General features: G+C 36.8%; 1 protein-coding gene across 1 annotated transcript in view; it reads right to left on the bottom strand.

Annotated features, from left to right (window-relative positions):
• The window catches only part of Cps1 (carbamoyl-phosphate synthase 1), a 120303-nt gene that overhangs the window by 28933 nt on the left and 68037 nt on the right, over nucleotides 1-23333 (bottom strand). The window contains exons 22-27 of the mRNA XM_008846248.2: nucleotides 10525-10666; nucleotides 8978-9043; nucleotides 8481-8544; nucleotides 7102-7283; nucleotides 1057-1251; nucleotides 569-636 (exon numbers count right to left, since the gene is read on the bottom strand). Of these exons, the coding sequence (XP_008844470.1) occupies nucleotides 569-636; nucleotides 1057-1251; nucleotides 7102-7283; nucleotides 8481-8544; nucleotides 8978-9043; nucleotides 10525-10666 (717 nt within the window). The remainder of the gene's footprint in view (nucleotides 1-568; nucleotides 637-1056; nucleotides 1252-7101; nucleotides 7284-8480; nucleotides 8545-8977; nucleotides 9044-10524; nucleotides 10667-23333) is intronic.

Raw genomic sequence — 23333 nt, 5'->3', positions numbered from 1 at the left:
CAAATTGTGCACAGCAATTTGTGTTTCTCTTATTACCCCCTGTTCAGTGAAGTGGTTCCTTACATGTGGTAACATCTGAAGAGACTAAGTGATAATTCACAACTTCTCCTTTGATGATAGAACTTAGTTTCAAAGTTTAATATAAAAGATTCTTGCTACCCAAGTTCCTCACCATTATAATTCATCTATTAAAACAATCTGATCTCAAGAACTCAGAAATTCAAAACAAAGGGGCTCTATCAGAAAGTGCTGATAATAGTCAAAGAGAAGCTGTCATTTCTGTCTACCAGAAAATAGATGATGTTTTTGTTTTAATGGTGTGTTCTCGAGATAAAGCTACCCTTCTTCGTTTTGGCAAGCAGGTGTCTGAAATGCTTTGTTACTACTCCCTGAAGGAAAGCACTAAGCTGAAAGACCATATGTTGGTCCTCAAATTCTCTGTGTTGCTTCAGAGTTTGTGGGTGGATTAGCAAATTACCACACACCAAAGACTACTGTTATCAACATATAGCATGCATTTATGTGTCTCCCAATTTTTGAATCACTGTTCTGGAAAATAATATATTACCTCAAAACATAAGATGGTCTCAACAAGCAGGGGTAGCCCACAGCATTTGCAAATTCCAGTGCTTCATTCTAATTAATAGAAAAAACAGCAAAAAGTGTATGAAGAATTTGAAATATGCAATAAAAATGCAGACTGGTATCATTAGATCAAGGGATAACCTAACTTTTTATTCTTCCTCTCAAAAGACTCCATTAAAATGTAAATTGGACATTGAATACATAAAATTCCTAGTTTCTCATTCTAAATATCAAATCTAGTTCAAAAATAGTTTGAAGTTCTTTTCATTGTCTGAATCTTAATGAGAATGTGGCTATCTATTTATAATCAGCATTTAAGTGCAATCATGGAAATACAGCAACTTTACAGTAAATTCACTAAGCATAGTGCACATTTCATCTGCCCTCTAGTTAACATCTCTGGTAGTTAACATTCAGGCTAGGACTCTTCAAAAGAGAACATTAAAAAGAGACATTTGTTTCCCTCCTTACCAAAGTATTAACAGCTTTCCATGGAGCCTGGGCCACGTTTAGTTCATCCAAGACAGCTGAGAAGATGGAGCGATCCTCAGCCCTGTCAATCTGCAGCGGGCTGGTGCCCATAATCTTGACACCATTCTTGTATAGGGGGACGGCCAGGTTGTTTGGAATCTGGCCCCCAACTGATATGATGCAGCCATTGCATGCCTGGAAGAAACAGCCCACAAGATCAGCCACTGGAGTAACTTCCGCATCAACAAATGGCCCTGTTCACATCTCCAGCATTTTCTCACTAAAAATATTTGTCCTGATCCTGATATTTTCATTTCATGTCACATTTTCATATCATATATTATACCACAAAATGATAAACATCTAGTTTTGACTATTATAGCCTACAGTCTCTGCAAAGGTTCCACAGCTCTACATATGAGTATCACTTGAGACATTTGCATGGACATAATATTTTTTAAAAAAAATCAAGTGGATTAAGTTTTTCCATGTACTTGTCAACATAGTCAAAACTTCCTGGACCACTCCTGTCATTTCCTACACAAATACCTATTTCTTCTCCCAACAACCCCCTGCTAGACCTCTCTGTCCCAGAACTTTACTTTCAAATGGAGCATCTTAGATTCCACCACCAAGTTGCTCCTTTACTCAGAGTTTCCCCAAGGCACCCATTCCTGGAGAATAAAGCATTCACTCCAGTCACTGGAGACTTTCCCAGGCTTAGCTATCCTTACTCCTCTCAGCCCAGTGTGACTACTCTACTCACCATCCACACCTTTGTGCATTCCCACTAACAAACTCTCCACACCACCAAAACTTCTCAGGCTGTTGTCTCCTTTCTCCTTCTCTGCCCTCACTTATTTAGCCTCTAACCACCTCAGAGTGCAGGTTCATTCTGCCTCACAGCTCCACTCTGACAGCCTAACTACCACCCTTTCTCCTTTGATGACATCTCAGCTTGTATTCTGTGTTTCCAACAATGGATTTTAGTTCCTATTTCCTTCTTCCTCGTTTTGTAAGCAGTGTCAAAATCCCTTAGCCTTAATTCAGGTGTTTGATTAATGTTTCTTTACTTAAAATTAAATCCACTTTTATCGGTGAAAACTTTAAATAAAAAAATAATGTATCCCTCAACTCTCACCAGTGAAGCTTCCTTATACAACAGAGTGTGATGCACACAGAAAGCCACAACTGGTCAAGTTTCAAAGAATAAGAGACTGCAGAGTGAGTATCCCTGGATAGGATTCCTATGTTAATCATCACCTACCCATGGCTCAGGGACCATTGCAGAAGAGGGGCAGAAAGATTGTAAGAGCCATGGCTGGTTTGTGAACATAGGGAAGCAGAGGCTTTCAGGCCACTGGAAGCTTGCACATGTGCCAATGGTGGCATTGAGCACAACACCTATGCCAACTCAACCAGGCAAGGGTCCAGAGTGGAGAGAGAGATATGGGTGGTGGGTTGGCCCTAGACTGAGAACTAATAGTGATTACTACTGGGTGAGGGAGAGTATGTCTTACTTACAAATTCTAAATGGGCTGACTAGGTTCCTGTAGATGAGTTTGCACAGGATATGTGGGTACAAATGCTTGACTGGATAGGACTTAACATGTATGAGATCTGGTGGGGATTGAAGGGAGCATGGATGGGAAGGGGACTTAGATTTGATTAGGAACTGTTATATGAAATGTACAGAAGTTCTATCATTTTTTTAATTTTGTATATTATAAGATAAAAAATATGTAGGCCATTGAGCATGGCATAATTAGCTTTTCTCCTAATGACTCACTAATGAATATTGACGGAATTACTGAACTGACAGAAATATGTCATATTATTTTATCATGATTTGAAATCATTCTGAACTACTCATAAGGAATGAAGCTAATTTCTCTCTGATGACAGAAATTACAGTATTGCCTAAACAAATACCCTGCAACTGAATGCTTAAAGGTATTGTAAACCAGTACTGAAAATAATAACCTCCGTCCTGTGTATTTCCAAGTGTACTTATCTTACTTTATCGTCTTTTTAAAATGCATTCTATATTTTTTAAAGCCTTTAAAAAGAATTATTCTCTTTACTAAAATAATCTTTTTTCTCACTATTTTTGGTTTATTAGCTGTGTTGTTAAGATTTTAAGGCTTAAAAACAAAATTTCTAAGTAAACATATACAAAAAGGCTCTATGTGAAAGATTCAAGGATGAACTTGCACCAAGGGACATATGGGTGTGCAAGTTCACAAACTTGACTCAATAAGCCTTAACATGTATAAGAGAATGCATTAAATCCAGTGGGAGGAGCTATCAGGGTGTATTGGGGAGGTGATCTAAATATGATTAAGACGTATGAAATGCATAAAAATTCAGTAAGAAATATACATGGAAGTAAATTCGGGAGAAGTAGCAACAATTGGATCCATTTTGACTAAATAAGAGCTTGAAGTTCAACACAAAAGCTTGAATAAATAGATCAATATTTTTATAAGCAGCTCTATTAAACTTATCTCTATTTTTCCAAGAAATTAACAACTTTCAGAGCAAGAACAAGACAACAGCTACTACTCTTTACTGAGAACTCTACTCTGTATTCTGGAGTATCTGCTCTTCTTCACAATGTGCTTTTCAGGTGGGTGTCAACTAACACCATCTTATAACTAAAGAAGTAAGGTCAAGTGGCTTGCCTGCATCTCTTATGCAACAGAGAGCTAGCATGTGAGTTCAGTTCTATCGACCATGAAGCAGCTATGCTCATGTGATATACCAACTATCTGAATGATAGACCAGCCCAACTTCTAGCTATTTTCAGATATGCTTAATGACAGAGGATAAGAGAAAAACTATTTGCAAAATACTATCTTGGAAAATATTAGGGGGAAAAAAAACTTTCATTTCAAAACCAAATTCTCATTGGTTATCACTGGGAAGCTGACCAAGCCCACAGGAATGACACAGAGAGAAGATGTGGGGCCAGTGCAGGGTTTGACCATGCAACAAGTAGAAGAGTACACTTGCTGCATGTAGCCAATATAACACCATTCACAGAAGAATTGAATATTAAATCATCCCTGACCCTAAGTACGTGAATTCTATGTGCTTAGATACAGGGATGAAGGGTTCTGGATTCCTGCCACCAGGTAACACAAAATATTTCTGAAACAGTAATCAAGCTATAGTCACTCCAGAATTTTATTTTTACATAGTGAATTTTTTAAATGTTTCAAATTTATTTGAGACTATTTTAATTCTACTGGCTGCTAATCTCTTGGTCAGTACTGAATAAATGCGATAATCCATACACAATGCAATATGAGAAAATCTATCTTCTCTGACTAATAGAAATAGCATTTGCCTTATTAAAACGGCCTTGATTATTGTAATTTCATGGGTAATACCCAATTTGCAAAATTCCACTATTTGTATATATAGCAATAAGAAGTATCATGTTTTGTATTTTGGTAATTTGCATTTTAGATAACACATTTTACATTTTAAACAGAACCTTAAGGTTATATTCAATTACAATTAATACTGGAAATGAGCCATAAATATAATTCATAAAGTCTAGAAATGAACCCTAATTCTGTTTAAAGTCTTTCACTCCCTAATGAATTTTGCTTATCAGTAATTAATGTTTGTAAATCATTCATTTAACTCTTTGTGTCACAGAAGTAGCATTGTCTACCGAGACATACAGTATTAAAACTAATACAACTTAACCATTAAGCAGAATACATGTTTACATTTCCCTCCAAACCTGTGATGAATACCTCTTCCATGGCAGCCTGCTTTACCCACTGAGCGGGTCACGTCTCTGACTCTCTCCCTTCATGTTTTCTTTATAGGTTCACCCATGGTCCAGAACTAGACCAGGAGACCCATATACTTGCCATCATCCTGTGTAACTATGCATCCCTGAGAATCTATTGTCCTTTGAAATGACTTAAATGTGCATTTCTGGGAAATTTTAGATGTGTATTCAATTTTCTAAAAATTTACTATGGAATACCCTAAGGTATCAGCATCTCAAGTTAGGGTAATGGCATTCTCCTGTAGGTGGAGGTGGGATAGTCTCAGTGGTAACACAATAGCACTGTGGAGCCTCCTGTGAGGAGGAGAAATGGCAATATAAAAGAAGGCACACTTTGTATGATGTGTGATATGACATATCCCACAGATAGTCTAATGACACGTCATTGGAATGTTGTTCATACGTTCTCCAATGTAGTATTATGAGCTTATAATATGTAGTAATATACTTTAGATATCAATGACTTCCAATGAAGGGTTACTATATTTATTTCTACAATAATTCAGATATATTAAGAGATCCATTAAAAGCCATGTATAAATATATCTAAAAGCAGTATAAAAGCTTCTGCACCTTTCTTAAGCCACTCCTTGGGGAAATAATGCTGAAATTGTCTGCTGATGTTGCCTATGGTGCTTTTAAATGTTTTTTTTTGTTTGTTTGTTTGTTTGTTTGTTCTGTTTCAGGCGGTTATTTTTTAATTTAACTTTTTCATGTGATTTTCATACAATATAGTTTGATGATATTTAGATCCCCTCCCTTATCTGCAGCTTCCCCTATTTCAAACCTCTGCCTCCCGAAGCATAAACACAGGGAAGTATGTAAAGAATCATGATCCAACCTAAGAAACTTTTTAATATTTTTAAAAGAAGTATTTAATTTCTCACATGTTTTCTTCATAGATCCTAGTTTTATTTTAATGCCTTGAAGGTAGCAGGTAGCTATCTGTCCTCCTTAACCTGGCATTTAAAAAGTGCTCAAGAGATATTTATAGAATGTATTTTTTGAGGCCCACTTAACTGAGAAAAATATAAAGGAATGACTTTTAAAAAATTGTTAGAAGATTAAAAAATGTATTCTAGCCAATGGATGAATTCCATTATATTGGATTAAGATTACCAGGTCAGGCCAAAATAGACAACTATGATTTATATAGATAAATGATAGATAGATAGATAGATAGATAGATAGATAGATAGATAGATATGATTTATATATATGTAATAAATTTTTGTGTATTATTCTTTATAATCATAACACCATCACATTGCTCCAGCACTGTACATTACACTCTACAAGCGACTTCAGCCATAAATTCCATGTCAGTTTCACAGTGCCTGCATGGGCTGTGCCTTTATCCTGGTATTGCTCATTAACAAAAAGATGAATTATAGAAATTTTAAGTAACTTACAAAAGTCACTGACTTTCCCAGTCAAAACTAGAATTCAATACTGTGGATCCAGTTCATTGGGTTTTATTTTTCTCTCAAAGTGACCATATTTTTCATATAGAACTGATGCCCTATGATGAATAATTAACTAGAAAGACATTAAAGAGCCACACTGGACATCACTGTATAGTTTTCCATTTGTTATTTATACTATTGTATTATAAGACAAGCTCTTCTACAGACTTACAGTAACCTATAATCATACTAGTCCACACGAAGACACACTCAATATTGGCATTAGGATAGAGAAGCAACTGTAAGAGAAAGTCATAGAGGAGCCAGAATCGCTTGGAATGGGCCCATTGATCTCAAACAAGGAAAATGACTTCATCTGACTGAGCAAGGAATGAGTTGGTCTTTAGTAAACAACCTCTCTCCTCCAAGAATTGCTCATCCTTAAATTACATCACTTCTTGTATGTTTAGATGACCAATTAAATCATTTTATAAAATATTTATGGGAGTCACCTTGTGCTAGTTAATATGTGACTGTAGTGTGTTACCAAGTAGTGTTCAAACTACACTTGAAATGGTCAGAACAGAAAGATGGAGTTTTAAATGAAAATGATCATTCTGTACCAAGGCCTCAAACATATAAAGCCAAACTAATTGTCTCTCAGATATTAACTACAAAATTGGGCCATGGAAGAATTTAGCAATTCATTTTCCTAAGGGAATTACAACATAAATATATATGTCTGTGTGATTACAGTTGTGTGTATAGTATGCGCTGAATATATTTTCTTCTATTTTGTCCCCCATCCCTTTCTCTCTCTTTTCTTACCTCCTGATGGTAGATGTCTAGGATTCTTTCCAAAGACAACTCTTCAAAGTACAGTTTGTCACACTCATCAAAGTCAGTGCTTACAGTCTCGGGGTTGCAATTCACCACCACGGTCTTCTTGCCAAGCTGGCGCAGTGTGCGGATGCTGGAGACAGCACACCAATCAAATTCCACACTGCTGCCTGCGGAGACAAGGAGATTGGGAAAAGGAGTCAGAAGAGATGAAATATATCGCCAGCCCCAGTCCAGGCTGAGGAAACAAATGCCTTCCAGTTGCAAACTCTTACTAGTGAGAAAAGTGAAGACTGACTAAAATGAAATGTTGGCTTGTTTTAGAACTTAAGCCATGGCATAGGTATCTCCATATTTGAAGTATTCATAGCCTCAGTGTTAATTGGAAACATATTGTTAACTGAAAAAATAACTTTCATTTACTAAAAGAAATTCAGAGTGAACACACTGATTTCAGGGTACTAAAACTGTTAAGTCAATGATCTGAATAGTTGGGTTTTTGCTTAGTTCTTCCAAGTAATCCACTGTTTGAGGACGAACCCAGTGACATATCTTGATTGATTAGAGTCCTGTCCTTTCTAACAGTGAGTGATCTTCTATGAACTAATTTGAAGCACTATAAGGGGAAGTGAGTCAAATGTCACTCTGCCAGGGTACCAGAGAACTCAAAGCTCTCTAGTGTGTCTATTCATTCTTTGCATTAGGAGGTCATCTTCTAAAAGTTCTTATCAAAGTATGCTTATTCTAATGCAGGGGTATGTTCATTCGCATTATCAAGTAAGGACACACTTGATCATCAGCTCAGCCATTCTTCTCTGAACCATAATGTAAAACAGAATTATTGCATAAATTACATAAAATTTGAAAATAAAGAATAAAAGGTTTTAAGAGAAGAAGAGTAGATGATAGTGAAAGTCGTGAGGTTGCTCAGTCATAAGCTGAGTTGTGACCTGAGTGAGTCAAATTTACGTCCATGAGTAGAAACTTTATTCCTAACCCAACAGTGTTTGGAGGTGGTGCCTTTGAAAAGTGGTGCCCTTGTGATTAGATTAGTGTTGTTATTACCAGCTTTGGGAAGGAGTTTAGTTCCTTTATGCCCTTCTTCTTTCCAAATGGAGGCTAAGAATGATAAAATGATATAGTGGAATGAAACGAGAATGAATTTGTACTGGGGAGTGGGATTTAATCTCACTTTTCTACCACCAAATCACTTAGTAAGTTTGGATCTTATTTCTCTGTATCCCAGTTTCTTAATTTGAAAAATATTCATTATATTTGTTTTAGATAAACAGAATAAAGGAATTAATATTTTTGAATAGCACTATATAAACTGTAAAGTCTTATGTAAACATAAGTTACCACATTACCAATGTGATAAGGGCCACAGCCCAAAACCATCAGTCCATGCTCATCAAATTTGATATCATGCTCCTGAGGGGAAAAATAGAAAATGTGAAAATTATTATGTCAGTCTTCTGTCTAATTAAACTCTGTCCTGACTTTCAGTGTGCCTTTCTTGTTCTTTCTGGTTCACATGCATCCTCTACTAGTCTCTGGGAATCTGTAAGGGTAAAGCATTATGCAAGTTCTACTTATTTTTTTAAATAAATCAACTCAATATTTGCAAATTAAATAGTCATAAGAACACAGCATAATTACATGCTCTTTCACTTGTTTAATTTCATTATGCTAAGGCAGTTCTTAACAGGGTGGGTACAGAAACACATCACAGAATCTGTCCCATATGAAGCCATTTTCATTACCAAGATCAGTAGATAATAAGGGATGAAAAAGCATGCATTCCTTAACATGAGCCTCCTCCTAAATGCAGAGCTCGCTGCATGTGAACATTGGCAGCACCTACCCGGCCATTGTAGGTAACATACAAGTAGTTTGTTATTGATGGGTACTCTGCAGCCAATGTATCAATCTGGAAGAGAAAAATCATTACTTAATAAGAATTTTATTCCCTTTATATTATGCTTTTTAAAGACTGTGTGTTAAGCAAGGCATGGTGGTGCATGCGTTTAATCCCAGCACTCGGGAGGCAGAGGCATGTGGAGCTCTGTGAGACCAAGGCCAGCCTGGTCTACATAGTGAGTTCCAGGACAGCTGGGGCTACAGGGAGACCCTGTCTTGAAAAGACCAAAAATAAACAAACAAACAAACAAACAAACAAAAAACTGTGTGTGGTTTGTGTGTGTGTGTGTGTGCAGTTTTCATATTTCTTTAATGCCTACCGTCAAATATAAAGATAGGAAAATCTATGTACAATATAATTGACTTTCCAATTCTGAAAGAAGCAAAAAAAGAACATGATCTGGCCATCAGTTGAACAATGAGCAATCAGACATCTCCCACTGAGTCACTGGATTCTTACAATAATACCTCCCAAAAACAGGACAAAATGCTCATATGTCCCCAGTTACCAGGACTGCCTACCCAATCAGTGATCTAAAGCAGCTATGTATGGAATCTAAGTCAGACCAAAATAACCTACATGTGGAGAGGTCTGTTTTGCAAATTAATGCATTGAATTTAAGTTAGTGAGAACACTAATGCATGGCACAAAAGCCATGAAGCACAAGCAGGCCGAGAGGAATCGGGATCTCACTGGACATAATTGGAAAAGGTAAATCAATTCTGCTCTCAAGGGCCACTAGCTCAGATAGTGAGCAAGAATTTGGGGCTGATAGGGCAAGCTGTGCATGGCAGGTGAGAAGGAAAAAAGGTAATTATTGCTGAATAGAAAATATTTAGGATCTAGCTTGAGACCTAAGGGTATATGTGTGCACCCTAAGCACACACAGAAAAGTCAATGATTTTAAAGGACAAAGAAAAAAAAAAAAAAAAACAGCTGGTGGTACTTTAAGCCAAGCTATTCCTTCCATTAAGAGGGGAAAAAAAAAAAGCAATGGCACACCTATGAATGTTCATGTGTGATTGTCATGAATACTAGATGAGCTCATTATATCAACCCCTATCACAATGAATACTAAATGAACCATAATGATGGGGCACTTAAAATAAAGTATTGCCTTGTGAAAAGTTAGTGCCCAAAGAGATAATGATTTTTTGAGAAGGGTCAACCACCACGCTAGTCCATATATTGTTACACCATGAATTTCTGTCACTATGTATATATGTTTGGATGTAGATTTTTTAAAAAATGGAGATTATTTTGACTATTTTATTTAGACCACAGAAATAGTTCTTTTCTTTATATTTCAGTGTTCCTTCATCCTTTCCCTTTTATTCATGAGCCGATTCTGTGCTGAATAAATGTAATGATGATATGGACATTAGTTGAGTAAGTATAGTCATTTTCTAAACACTTCTTAAAAATAATGACTTTTTGAGATGACACCTACATTTTAACACAGTCTTGGATAGGAATGGATATTTCTTTACCTGTTTAACCCAAGGATGGATGTTTTTCTTTAATCTCAGCTCCCTGGTCTGGGCTTCAGTCAGTCCGAGACATTTTGAAATCTGCTTGTCTGAGAACCCAATCTCCTTGGCTTTTCTCATGGTGTCTTCTGTAATGGAGTCACTGCCATTTGATGGAAAAAGAGATTCAAGATTAGACCAAACATGATAAGAAGCAGTGCACTATTTCATTTCAAAAGCACTAAAATCTTCTTATGATCCATCTTCAATCATAGGTGCCTTATCTTAAAAAAAAATAATAATCCAGTAACTATTACAGTCCCTGTGAGGTCTTTAACACTGGCCATGCTGACATCTCTGTGGACTCTCTCTCCTGCTTATTTCCTTTTAAAAACTACGCTCTTCTGTTTACTTTCCTAATTAATTTTCTTGATCAGTAATAATTAGGAAACACCTTTCTAAATTCAGAAGTGCTCTCTCAGTGTCACCCTTCTGACACTATTCTTCACAATGAGACCTGCTCTGTCTTCTACTAAGTTGCCTCTCACACTGTTTTATACTCAGAACAACTGGTGTAACTTTTTTTTTTTTTTTTTTTTGCCCTTGGACACCTACTTCAGTTAGGCCACCTTCTTTTCCTCTATGAACTTAGCCATTGTCGTGGGCTCCAGTAGCCCAACTGGCTGAGTCCCAAATCTGTGGCTTCTTCTCCAATGTTTGACTTGTTTTCTAGGGCTTCATGTATGCGAACTGTGGGAATCACTTCGCCTGAGTGTCCTAACATCACACTAAACTCACTAAACTGGGCATCTTCTCCATAAACAACCTCTACTTACTAATTCATTCTCTCTCTCTCTCTCTCTCTCTCTCTCTCTCTCTCTCTCTCTCTCTCCCCCGCCCCATTGAGAAGACTTTTCTTTTGTATTGTAGTTACTTCGCATTCAAGATGAATTTGCTCCCTTTTTTGTATGCAGATTTCCACGGTGTGGATTTTACGTGTGCCATTCCTCTCACTTGTCATAGCTTTTCTTTCCCAACTCTTCTCATGTACTCAACAAGACTTCAATGATCAGCCAAAACCACTCCTCATTTATAAAGCCTCTGAGTTTGGCCCCACCATCTTCTTGAGATATTAACTGCCTCTTTAGCTTAGAGCCCTGGGCATACTCAGAATCATTTAGGGAGTCAGCATTGCCTAGTATTTTTAATATTTCTTAATATTCTCTTACTAATCAAATTTTTTCCTGCTAGATTTAAGATCCATAAGGGCAAAGAATATATTTGGTTCATTTACCAGATTGTTCCCAAAGCCCAGTACATAATCTGGTCTATAGACAGCATTCAACAAATATTTATTAAATTAATGAAAAAATTATAACTAATTTTTGTCTTATATGAAAGGCACAGAAATGATTGAAATCATCTTGTAACTAAATTTTCAAACCTATAAAAAGAATTAAGGTACATAAAAATAAAACGCTGCTATAAAACATCTCTAGCCTCAGACCTGTTGGCTATTTCCAGCAATAGCCAATACAATAAAATTTAGTTACAGTGGTTTCCTAGTCAATACGACGAAACCAAAATGTACTACTTTGTTATCAGAAGGTCTAATTTATACTAGACAAAACAGTTTCACAAAACTCTGTTGACAGACTAGAAGAGAGGGGGAGGTCATCATTTTCTTTGGTAGTATAGCCACTGGTAAGTTGTTCATGCTCCAATAAATACCCCAACCCACGCTCCTGCAATCAACCCTAATTAAACTCATTGGGTCAAAAAGAACCATGAAAGTAGGAATAGGACCTGGTGGGAAGAAGTGGGTCAGCAGGAGATGGGGTAATGGGGGTAAGTGAGATCAAAATATATGATATACATGTATAAAATTATCAAAGAATGAATATTTAAAATATTTTTAAATTAAATAATTTCAAGTGGCAAGGCAGTATTATAACAAAATTACATTTAAATACATTATTAAAACCTTGAGCAATATAAAAATACTATTATTAAACAACTGCCACATACATGTCACAATGTAGTGCGTTAAAATGTGGTCATTGAAAATGCCAACCAGTTTTTGGATATCCTGTCTATACTATGAATTTTAACATAAAAACACAATGTGAGCTATTGAGATTATGACCCACATCATCATTTATGTATGTCTACAGTGCCCAGAATAGTGTTCCACAAAAAGTAGGTATTTGTCAGTGTATTTTTTATCCCTGTTTCACAGGTGGGTGCATTGAGCAATAGTAGCTTATGGAAGCTATGTCTGGATACTTTGTATTGTGAAAGTGTCCCTCTCCTTCTGTCCCAGCGACCACCATCTAGGACAGAGTAGAGAATATTTACAACCATATATCAATTGTAAATGTATTAAAATAAAGTCATTATCTTTCAAATAAAAAGGATAAAATTGAATTAAATCATTTGCATTTGCTTGTTCTAATATTTAATCTTCTTTACTAACTTACGTTGTGTGTTTTTGGAAGAGAGGAACAAGCCAGTATATATTCAATGCTATTCCCTTGGCTTTTTGTTATCAATATTAATGTATGTTTTTGCAACTCTGACTTGTCCGAGTCAATTTCCTTTCCTACTGGACCTAAAGTCCCTCTGTCTCTAACCAAGATATTATTCCTTCCAGTGCCTTGAATTCATTGTTTAATTGCCATTTTGAGTTTTAATATTCACAACTTTTGATAAGTATTCCCTCATAGCAACAGACTTTCCTAGTAAATTCTTGAATACAACCTGGTATTTACATTAATACCCACTGAGATATGCCAAACCTTGTGTTAGATGCTCCATAACTGTGCTGTCCAAGATGGTAACCACTAGTCATGTGGTCATTTAAATATGATGGGTTTTATTAACTTAAATTTTAGATCAGCAGTATCTCTAGGCACATATCAGACAGTTAAGTCACACATAGTCAGTAGCTACTCTATCAGACAGTGCAGTGTATAGACTATTTCATCACAGAAATTTCTGCTGAACAGTAGTGCTCAAGAAAATACAAAAGAATATGTGAGTTCAGGTGTGGTGGCACACACCTTTAATCCCAGCACTCAGGAGGCAGAAGCAGGTAGATCTCTGTGAGTTCAAGGCCAGCCTGGTCTACAGAGTGAGTTCCAGGCCAGCTGGGGCTACAGAGAGACCCTGTCTCAAAAAGACACATGCAAAAAAAAAAAAAAAAAAAAAAAAAAAAAAAAAAAAAAAAAAAAAGAATATTTGAAGCAAAAGAATGATAGTTATTTGAAATAATTCATGGAGAGATAATCTATGCCATACAATGTGAGGTCACAGAAAGAGATAACGTGCAAGTGACTGCATGTGAGACACACTATGGCAGCAGAGGAATGAGAACAAAACTGTAAGGAAAGCTGAGATCTGTACAGATGAAGGAGCAGGCAGCTGCTCTACAGGAAAAGGCATGTGCAATAAACAAGGGCAGCAGTGCTCACGGCAGGTATAGGAACACACTGAGGACTTGTAGCCAGAGAGTATGAACCTACATGGAAACAGCAAAGCAGAACGATTGTCACTCTGTCAGTGTGTCCAGGCTTAGCAAATCCATCCATGTTTCAAGACTATGTTCCCTTTATGAATGATGGTATAAAAAAAAACACTGAATTATGACACTCAGCAATGTCATAGTATACTGGGAGATGGACAAATAGCCATCAGTGTACCTATACTGCAGAGGGTCTGGAAAACATGGCTAAGATGAAGGTGATGCTCAGAGGAGGGACTCCAGCTTCTGTTGGGAGAGCTGGAGTCCCAATTTCTGAGCTTCCGTTGGACTTTGGAAAACCTAAGTTTATGATTACCTTTAATTTTGAAAATTTTTTTCTAAAGTAAAGGAAGGATTTGTTGTTGTTGCTGCTGCTATTTGTTATAGAAATGCATATTCCCACTTTCTTAGCCAAGAAGATGTAAACCAAGTGTGTATCTCTGTGTAAGCACTCACTCTTCCTCAGAGCAGAAGTGCACAGGAAACAAACTGCTGCTCTAAATTAGAACTTTGAGTGATGTTCATTTTGTAAAAATTATCTCTAAATGTGAGTTGTACAGACCTTAAATCATATTGTTTACCTACATAAAGGAAAAGCTACAAATTTTCTCTGTGATCCATAACTTCATTAAAATCATAGATATAATACTCAAGTTAGAGAAATAATGTCAAAATAGCATTGAACAAATTCTTACCCATAGATTTTTCTAGTTACTTCCTATGATATTTTTTCTATGATTGCTGGATAGCAGTAAAGAAAACACAACCAAAGTACAAATACACATTCTTCTTTATTCTCACAAAAACTATCCGGGATTAAATCCATATCATATGACTGTATAGACAATCATTTAACTTAAATGACTGAAGTTCTAGCCCTGAAATACTGTGATCAGCCACACTTATGATGCTTACCTTCCTAAGAGGATGGACTAACAGCATGAGGCATGTGAGTTCTTCAAGCTCGGAGACAAGTGGAACTCGGTACTGATTTAGCTTTAGGGTTATGTTTTCTGTTTGTTTGCTGTTGCAAGTTTTACAACTTTGCTTTTGGTTTTTGGTAATTAATGGACTTTTTTATTCTTTTTCATATGGACTATCAATGAAGTCTTCAAACATCACTACATTGCCTTGAATATCATTGTAAATAATGGTGTTAAATAAGCATAAAAAGAAACTATGTAGATTCCTCACATTCCTATCATGGTTATAATAAATTTGCATCCATTCAGTAAATACTGCCTTTTCTATTACTGGGACATACAAATTGCTCTTATTCTTTTTCATAGCAAGCATTCTTTAGACTATACAAATATAAATAAGGATATATATATACATATGTGTATGTATGTATGTGTGTATATATATACAGAGAGAGAGAGAGAGAGATCTAGCAAATATTTCTCCTCTACCTACCAAATAAGATTTGACTCTCACCATCAAAGAAATAAAAGAAAGTCAAAAACATAAAAAGGGAGGGAAGAAGGGAAAGAGAGATCAAAGGAGGTAAGAAGGGAGGGAAAGGGGAAGGAAGGATGGGAGGGAAGGTAGGAGGAAGGCCAGAGGATAGCATGTGCCTTGTGTGTACAAAAGTGAAGTGAATTAATTTGTTTTCAGCTTTGGTGGCAATAAGGAACTAACCGTCACTAAGATTACTGGTTGTTAGGCTCCCTCCATACCCACAGGCTAGAATCCCACCCAGAAAGCTTTCACTGTGCAGTGAGTGCAAGTGAGAAGAGTAGCAGCAATACAAAATGACAATGAATGGTACATGGGAACTGCTCTGAAATAGGCATCCCCGCACGTCATCCCCAGTGAGAATTTTGAAACATGCATCAAGCTAGAACCACGCAGGGCATATTTTGGGCTCACTAACTGATTCTTACAAGGTTTGCTAGTAAACAAAAAAACTGTTCTAAACTTGACTAATTTTCAAATAACTAGATCAATAACAGACATTCTATTTTAGAAAGTCTTAAATTTAGAATATGTAGAATGAGACTGACATATTACTAGATTTGTGTTTGGACCTTACTTTGAATGCAAACACTGGGTGGGTGTATTCAAGTAGAGTTCAAAGTGATGGATTTGATACAGCTTTACTCATAGTCCCCCTGGTTATTAATTGTACTCTTTTGTGCAAATTTTTATTTATTATTTTTATTTTATGTGTATGAGTGCATTGCCTGCATGTGTGTAAGTGCACCCATGTTGTACAGTGCTCCAGGGAGGTCAGAAGAGGGCATCAGATTCCCCTGGAACTGAAGGTACACATGGTTATTAGCCACCATGTGGGTACTGGGAATTGAACCCATGTCCTTTGCAAGAGTAGCCAGTGCTCTTAACCATTGAGCCACCTCTCCAGCCCTAATTCTACTCTTTAGACACATTCATGAAACAGTATAAAGCACTTTTCAGTCCTCCTCACTAATAAATAGAGGCTGATTCTGACTGCACTGTAGCAAATACAAAGACAGATAAGTTAAACCCCTTTCCAGACTTAAAGCTGCCTGATTCTGTAGGTATTCCTGACCCCAAGACAGGGAGCAAGTTGACTCTCTGTTTCTCCCACTGTCCCCTTTTCTGTTCCTGTATAATACAAAGCTAGCTGGTATGTCATTACTCTCAGAAGAAAATTGACTTTATTCCCAACCTTTTCTGATACAAAATTTTATTTTGTACCCATTACAATAAAATAAGAGAAAAGACAGTTTAAAGGCACAATTCATTAGCTTTGGGCCAGTGAGTTAGATAAGGTTAAACCTCCTCAGAGTCAAATTCAGGATGAATAATCTAAGTAATATAAAGCTCATTGAACAACACAGCTTCAGGGACGCCTCCTCCTTTTCTGCCCACACTGGGCTGCCTCCATTTCTCTGCTAAACAGAGCTTCCATTTTAGGAAGCTGGATTGGAGGGGGCGGGGTTAAGTCAAACTAGGTAAAATTGTACTTTAGGAAAAGGGTTGTAACATTTTTACTTTTCCATAGGAAAATCTTGGAAAATATTCAAAACACAATAATTACTGAAAGAAATATAAATGCTGAATTTGTAATTCAAAACCGTGTTTTGAAACCTCAGGGGAATACTCCATTCATATTATACTGTAAATCAAGGGAGCTTATACCCAGCTAGAAAAGTGATCAGCTGAAGGGAGTATATTGCACTAAAGCACACGGTTTTCAGATATTTGTAATAAACATCTGTCTGGTATCTGATATGTATGTTTATGTGCTGGTATTTAGTTTATTTTTATGCTTTTAAACATATGCACATTAAATCTATATTACAAAGGTGAATACTCTAGAATATGCCACAAATATGACTTTTCTTTGCCGTATCAGCTTTTGTTTTTCAGAGTTCAAGAGCAAGTCTTCAAAGGTTAGACTTTCATCAACTCATAATAAAATCTAGACAATAAAACAAAGACACACACAGTGGCTGGGATACCAGCCTCTTTATAATTTCCAGAGTCTCTTCTCCGGAGCACAAAATGACAGAGTGAAATTTTAGAAGGGGATAAAAACATTTTAAAACGAGACAATCAGAGTTTACACACTCTGCTGTAATCTTTTAGCAGTTGGACAGCCCAGCTCAGCTTCTCAGGCAGGAAACCTCTTGTGTGTTCTCTGGTTTTATAAACAATAGACGCTTTTCTCCTTCTCTCGAACTCCCAATGTCGATTCTGTTCTTGTTTAAAATTCTACCCTGTCATCTCCAAAATTCCTCCACTCACACTTGGTCTTCAATAATAAATGATAAAAGGAAGTAGAATAAGTTCCCCTTAATGAGGAAATTTTCACCTGGCACAGAGGAGCTGGGGAAATCTATTGACAGACTGGAAGAACTGCAACACCACAATTACCGGGGGAGCTGCTCACTCACACAGCCCGTCAGCCACTTGACTGCGTCTCTCTGATCCACCAGCTCACAAGTCATACTAAATAAATTTCCCTTCAGACTGCACTAGCTCTAATGTGAAAATAACCACTCCATTTGTCCTACAATTATGGGATGGCCTTACAATTTTATTATTGTCCTCTATAAAAAAAGGCAGAAGCTGGAAACTCATTAGGTCTGAGCGTAGTAATGACACCTGCTTTAATAAGAGCTGAGGAAAGAGGAAGTGGTACATTCTCTTCCTTGAAACCCTCACCTTCTTCTCCCTCAAGTGTTGCACAACTTCACAAATAACATTTGGCATCTTTCGATTTTAATACCATGCTACAATAATAATAATGCCACCGGGAGAAAAGTTGTTTTCACGTCTTTATCTTTCAAGCAGAGAGGCAATGCCTACAATCTTAAGAGAACTACAAAAGACACTTTTTCAAAAACATGAATGGTGTTTAGGGCAGCAAAGAATTAAAAGTGTATACCACTGAGTAAATACTACTAACTGCTCTGAGTTTCTGATTGCACTATGGCTTTCTCAGGTTCAGCAATGAGGTCTTTGAAGGAATTTAACACCTTTCTCTTTCTCAAATACAGGATGAACATGGCCTTCATCAGTGCTGTGTGAAAACGTGGCATCCTGAAAATGATCTAATAGGATCATAGAGATGCTGACATACTAAAGGACTGGTTCTCAACAGACAGCATTCTGTAAAACCACATCCTAGTTTGAAAGGCGAGAACAACCAATAGCAAGGTCAAAATGAGAAACGGATACTATAGATACTGTAAATAAGCTATTTCTAATTTCTTTATTCTGTATTATTTTCATTTTGCCTTTTATAATTTTCTATTTATTTTTGTGGTACTAGGTATTGAATTCAGTGCCTTCTGCCTGCTATGTAAGTGCTCTACCACTAATGTACATCTCAGCCCTAAATTCATTTTTAACTAAATTTTAATGTCTCTAGTTATTCAGAAATATTATGAAATTACTTTCCAGCTGTTAAGGCTGCTCATATTCCATCAAACTTAATATTATAATTTTCTGTGAATACAAAGGACTAATTTGGGGAAAATGGCCTACTGTAGATAATTGTAATTTTGAGCATTAACAAATCACATTTTATTTATGAGTAATTCTTTTTAATTTTTAGGTATTTATTTTTATATCATGTGCATGACTGCTTTGCATGCATATATGTAAGTGCACTAGTGCATGCAATGCCTATAGAAGTCAGACAAGAGTATCAGATCACCTGGAACTAGAGTTAAGGACAGTGTTAGCTGCCATGTGGGTGCTACGCACCAAACTCAGGTCCTCCAAAAGAGGAGTCACTGCTCTTTACCACTGAGCCATCTCCACGGCCCCTATTTATGAATAATTCTTAATTGAATATTCAGAACTCTATTTCTCTGCCCATGATTCAATAAAGATACAAAGCAAATAAAAATAATCAAAGAAGTACACCATACGTCAGTGTCTGTTACATTCAACAAAGCAAACTTCCAAATAGGCTTCATCTGATTAGAGGGAGCTACAAGTCAATGCTTATGCTGGGGAATATTGCTTTGTTCTGATTAACACATTTGCTTATAATTTTAAATGCACATATCCCCAAAATAAAGAAAATATATCCAGTGTATAAAATACTAGTTTTTCCATGAACATGAATTCAGAATTTAAATCTCACAGATAAAAAGGAACACTTTATAAAGCCAGACAGAAAACCCAGACTGACTATTTTTGATGCTACAATCTGGTATTTCAATAGTAAGTCTTTTGAAGATCCTATATGTTAAAGCCCCTCCAATGTTTTTGTTAAAATCAAATAATATTTCCACAAATGGAATTTTTAAACATCACTCATGTCCTCCTAAGCAATAAACATATAACTTTCAATGCAAAAACTTTGTTTGACGTCTAGAAATTGGCCAAATACTACAGTCAAGTTCCAACTCTGCTGAGAAAAAAAGAGAAAACCCAAGAAGAAACAATACACAAGTAAAGTTTTAGCAGAACCCCAAGCAGTTAGTAAGTGCCTCACAAAGGGAAACTTAACAGGAAGAAGAATGAGAGACAGAGAAGCAAGAGGGAAGCGGAGAGAGCTTGGCAGAACAGGTTGGACCTCACCTAAATCTGCTCACATTTCTGCAACCTTTGTCCCTTCCTATCCTAGGTAGCACTCTGGTTCCTAGTCCTTGAGGCAGTGAGGAGCATCATAGTTTTCAGTTCTTGCAAATGGAAATTGATCTTCTGGAGAGAACTTACTCTCAGGCTTTTCAGATACCAGCGGGAGGTGGTGTGGCCTCTTCCTGGGAGAGACCCCCACACTCCATTTCCGTGCCATTTTATGCACCAGTAATGGCGCCTCAGGTATTACTTAGCAGGTGCAAACACCCTAGGAGTCAACCCTGACTGTCTAGTTTCAGTAATTATGATTCTGGAAGCTTATTTTTTCTGCCTGCCCGCCATTGTTTGACTCACACTTCTACTTGGAAGACAAGGCACAAGCATATTTTTAAAGAAAAATGTATGTATGCATATATGTAAATAACGTTAGAAGTTACTGTTAATAAAGGAAATTTTTTAAAGAATATCCTCTGAGATCCCCATGCCTTTGAAAACTCTGCTTACATCTTCTAAAGGTGACCTTTGGGGTTTTTGCCTGTCAGGCTCCCTGTATGCTCCCCACAAGAGCTCTGGAAAAGGGCACGTTCTTCACAATACTTCCTCTCTAAGTGGGGTCAACAATTCAGGCAGGAAAACATGCAGCTCACAACATGACAGCTGAGGAGAGCTGATCTCCAGCTGTCTATTTAAAAGTCATATCTCTAAAAAGAAGCTTTTGAAGAAGAGTTAGTGACTAGAACTGAAGACAGAGGTGCTGAGCTAGAGTGTTTGACTTCCTCTGACTGGCATGACAGAAAGGATGACACACACCCCAGTGTGACTCAGTTTCACTATCCATAAAAATATGACAGTGCTATTTTTGGCCTATTTTGTAATACAAATGCACTTTAAAGTCACAAGAGAAACACTCCCTTGTTTGTGTTTTAACCCTCTTTCCCAATTAAATCACATCCTTCAATATGATTGAAAATATTTATGAAAATTTCTCATCAAAAATTTTCAAAATGATGTACAAATTTGAAAATATAGACTTTTTTAAGGAAAAGTATAAAAATTCTGCCTGTTCTCAATAAGTAATAGAGACTTATAAACCTATAAGTATTTTAATGCTTAGTGCCTACGTCTATATAATCTCCATTTGATAATACCAAACAATTGAATAAATCATCTTTTCTTAGTCAATGGCTAGTTTAGAGCCTTTCTAGATAATTAGGGGAAAATTCAACCTAACATGCTGATTTATATGTTTCACAAAACAGTCAGTGAATATCTTGGCCTATCCATCTTCCAGTCAGTAATTGGTTGGTGCTTCTGAGCAACCAGGAATTGTGTATTTTATTTCCTTCTCCTTCCTTTGCCATATCTGAGAAATTCTGGTTTTCGCTTAATATCAATAATATTTCCTTATTTATTTAATTGGCATATCTCTATAAAAATGTTGCTAACTGCTTGTTTTATTCTGATTCCCAAGAAAACATAAGATAAATCAAGAACTGTTAATCATTTACATCTGTTTCAGAATTTATACTACACCTTAGCATGGTGAAAGACTGGTGTATATTAAGCTGGAGAAATGGCTCTACCAGTGAAAGAGTTTTCCATATAAGCGTGACAACCTGAGTTCCATCCCCAGACTCCAGAGTGGAGAGAACCAGTCCCCAAAAGTTTCCTCTTCCCCATACAAGCTGAGGCATGTGCCTTATTTCACACGACACACACACACACACACACACACACATACAGTTTTGTTTTGTTTTGTTTTAATATGGCAGACTTCCATGCCGGTAACTCAAATGGCCTAGCTTTCTCTAGTCTGTCCTCTTGGCATCTATTGAGATTTATAGCTTGATTGCCTGGGAGATGTGGAGTCCTTTTAAACTCTAATAAAATTGTCCTCAAACTTCATTTAAAAAGGTTTTTCTTAAGTATGTCAAGGGACTAGAGAGATGGCTCAGAGGTTAAGAGCATGGGCTGCTCTTCCAGAGGACCGTTTAAATTCCCAGCACCCACATGGCAATTTGTAACTCCAGTTCCCTGGGGATCTGACACCCCCTTCTGACTTCTGCAGGCATTGCACAACATGGGTGCACATACATATGTGCAGGCATTAAATACACTCATACACATAAAATAAAAATAACAAAAATATTTTTTAAAGTATTTTAAGACATTAGGATTTGATATTTGCCCTAGTGAACTTTATAAACTAATTGGGGGATGATGCCAGCAAACATATAATAATTACAGAACAATGAAGTGTAACTGTAGTTTCAACTATGACAATCAATGATCTAATGAACACTCAGTTGAATTTCTGCTCTTCAATTTTCTTCATTATATTGACTCTCAACTTTCATGAAGCATAAGAAAGAATTCAGAATAGAGCAATCACACCCTGCCACTGCCTGAGTAGTTTGTGTACTCCCTTCCTATTTCCCACCACGCATTTCTCCCTACATACGGTACAGCTTCCATTCCTGCCTCCCTGTAATCATGCTTGATAGACTTACTCAGCTCTCTTCCACTTCTCTCTCACTGTCTCTCTCTATGTCTCTCTGTCTCTCTGTCTCTCTCTTTTTCACAAAATGTTGAAAGTGTCCCTCTATTTACTTATTCTGAAGTAAAAACCCTCTTCCAGTTGCTCCCATGACAATGGATATTTAAAAGGGAGGCATGCTGCCCTTAGGGGCCCTCATTGCTACAACAAAATATAAACAAAATATAGAGATCTTCTTAGGGAACTTATGCTGAGAATTACATGAGATCTATGTACAAAAGTATTAGAGCTCTAATTTTTAACCTTCATTAAATGCCTATGGATTCATGTTTTCATTTTTAATACGTCCATCCTATCTGTATATACCTATTTCTGTAAATTTTAAACCCATTGGAGACAGGTTAATGAACAACAAGTATTCATCAACAAATGATACTACATCTTGTATAATGCCTTCCACCTAGTAGGTACCAAATAATATTAATGATTAAATACTAATATATAAACATAATTTTTTTTGGTCTTTTTGAGACAGGGTCTCCCTGTAGCCCCAGTTGTCCTGGAATTCACTATGTAGACCAGGCTGGCCTTGAACTCACAGAGTCCACCTGCCTCTGCCTCCCAAGTGCTGGGATTAAAGGTGTGCCACCACACCCGGCTTGTAAACATAATTCTTAATAAAGGAAAAATGCCATCAAGTAAATGCCTAAGCTGCCCCGCTGAGAATAGACATATTGAGAGATAATCTAGTAATTATTGATGACTAATAGGTGCACACTTACA

The sequence above is a fragment of the Nannospalax galili genome, unplaced genomic scaffold, assembly GCF_000622305.1.
Source record: "Nannospalax galili isolate Female #2095 unplaced genomic scaffold, S.galili_v1.0 scaffold281, whole genome shotgun sequence".
Lineage (NCBI taxonomy): Eukaryota > Metazoa > Chordata > Mammalia > Rodentia > Spalacidae > Nannospalax > Nannospalax galili.
Note: the sequence above shows the minus strand (reverse complement) of the source record. Positions and strands in the feature narration are given on the sequence as shown.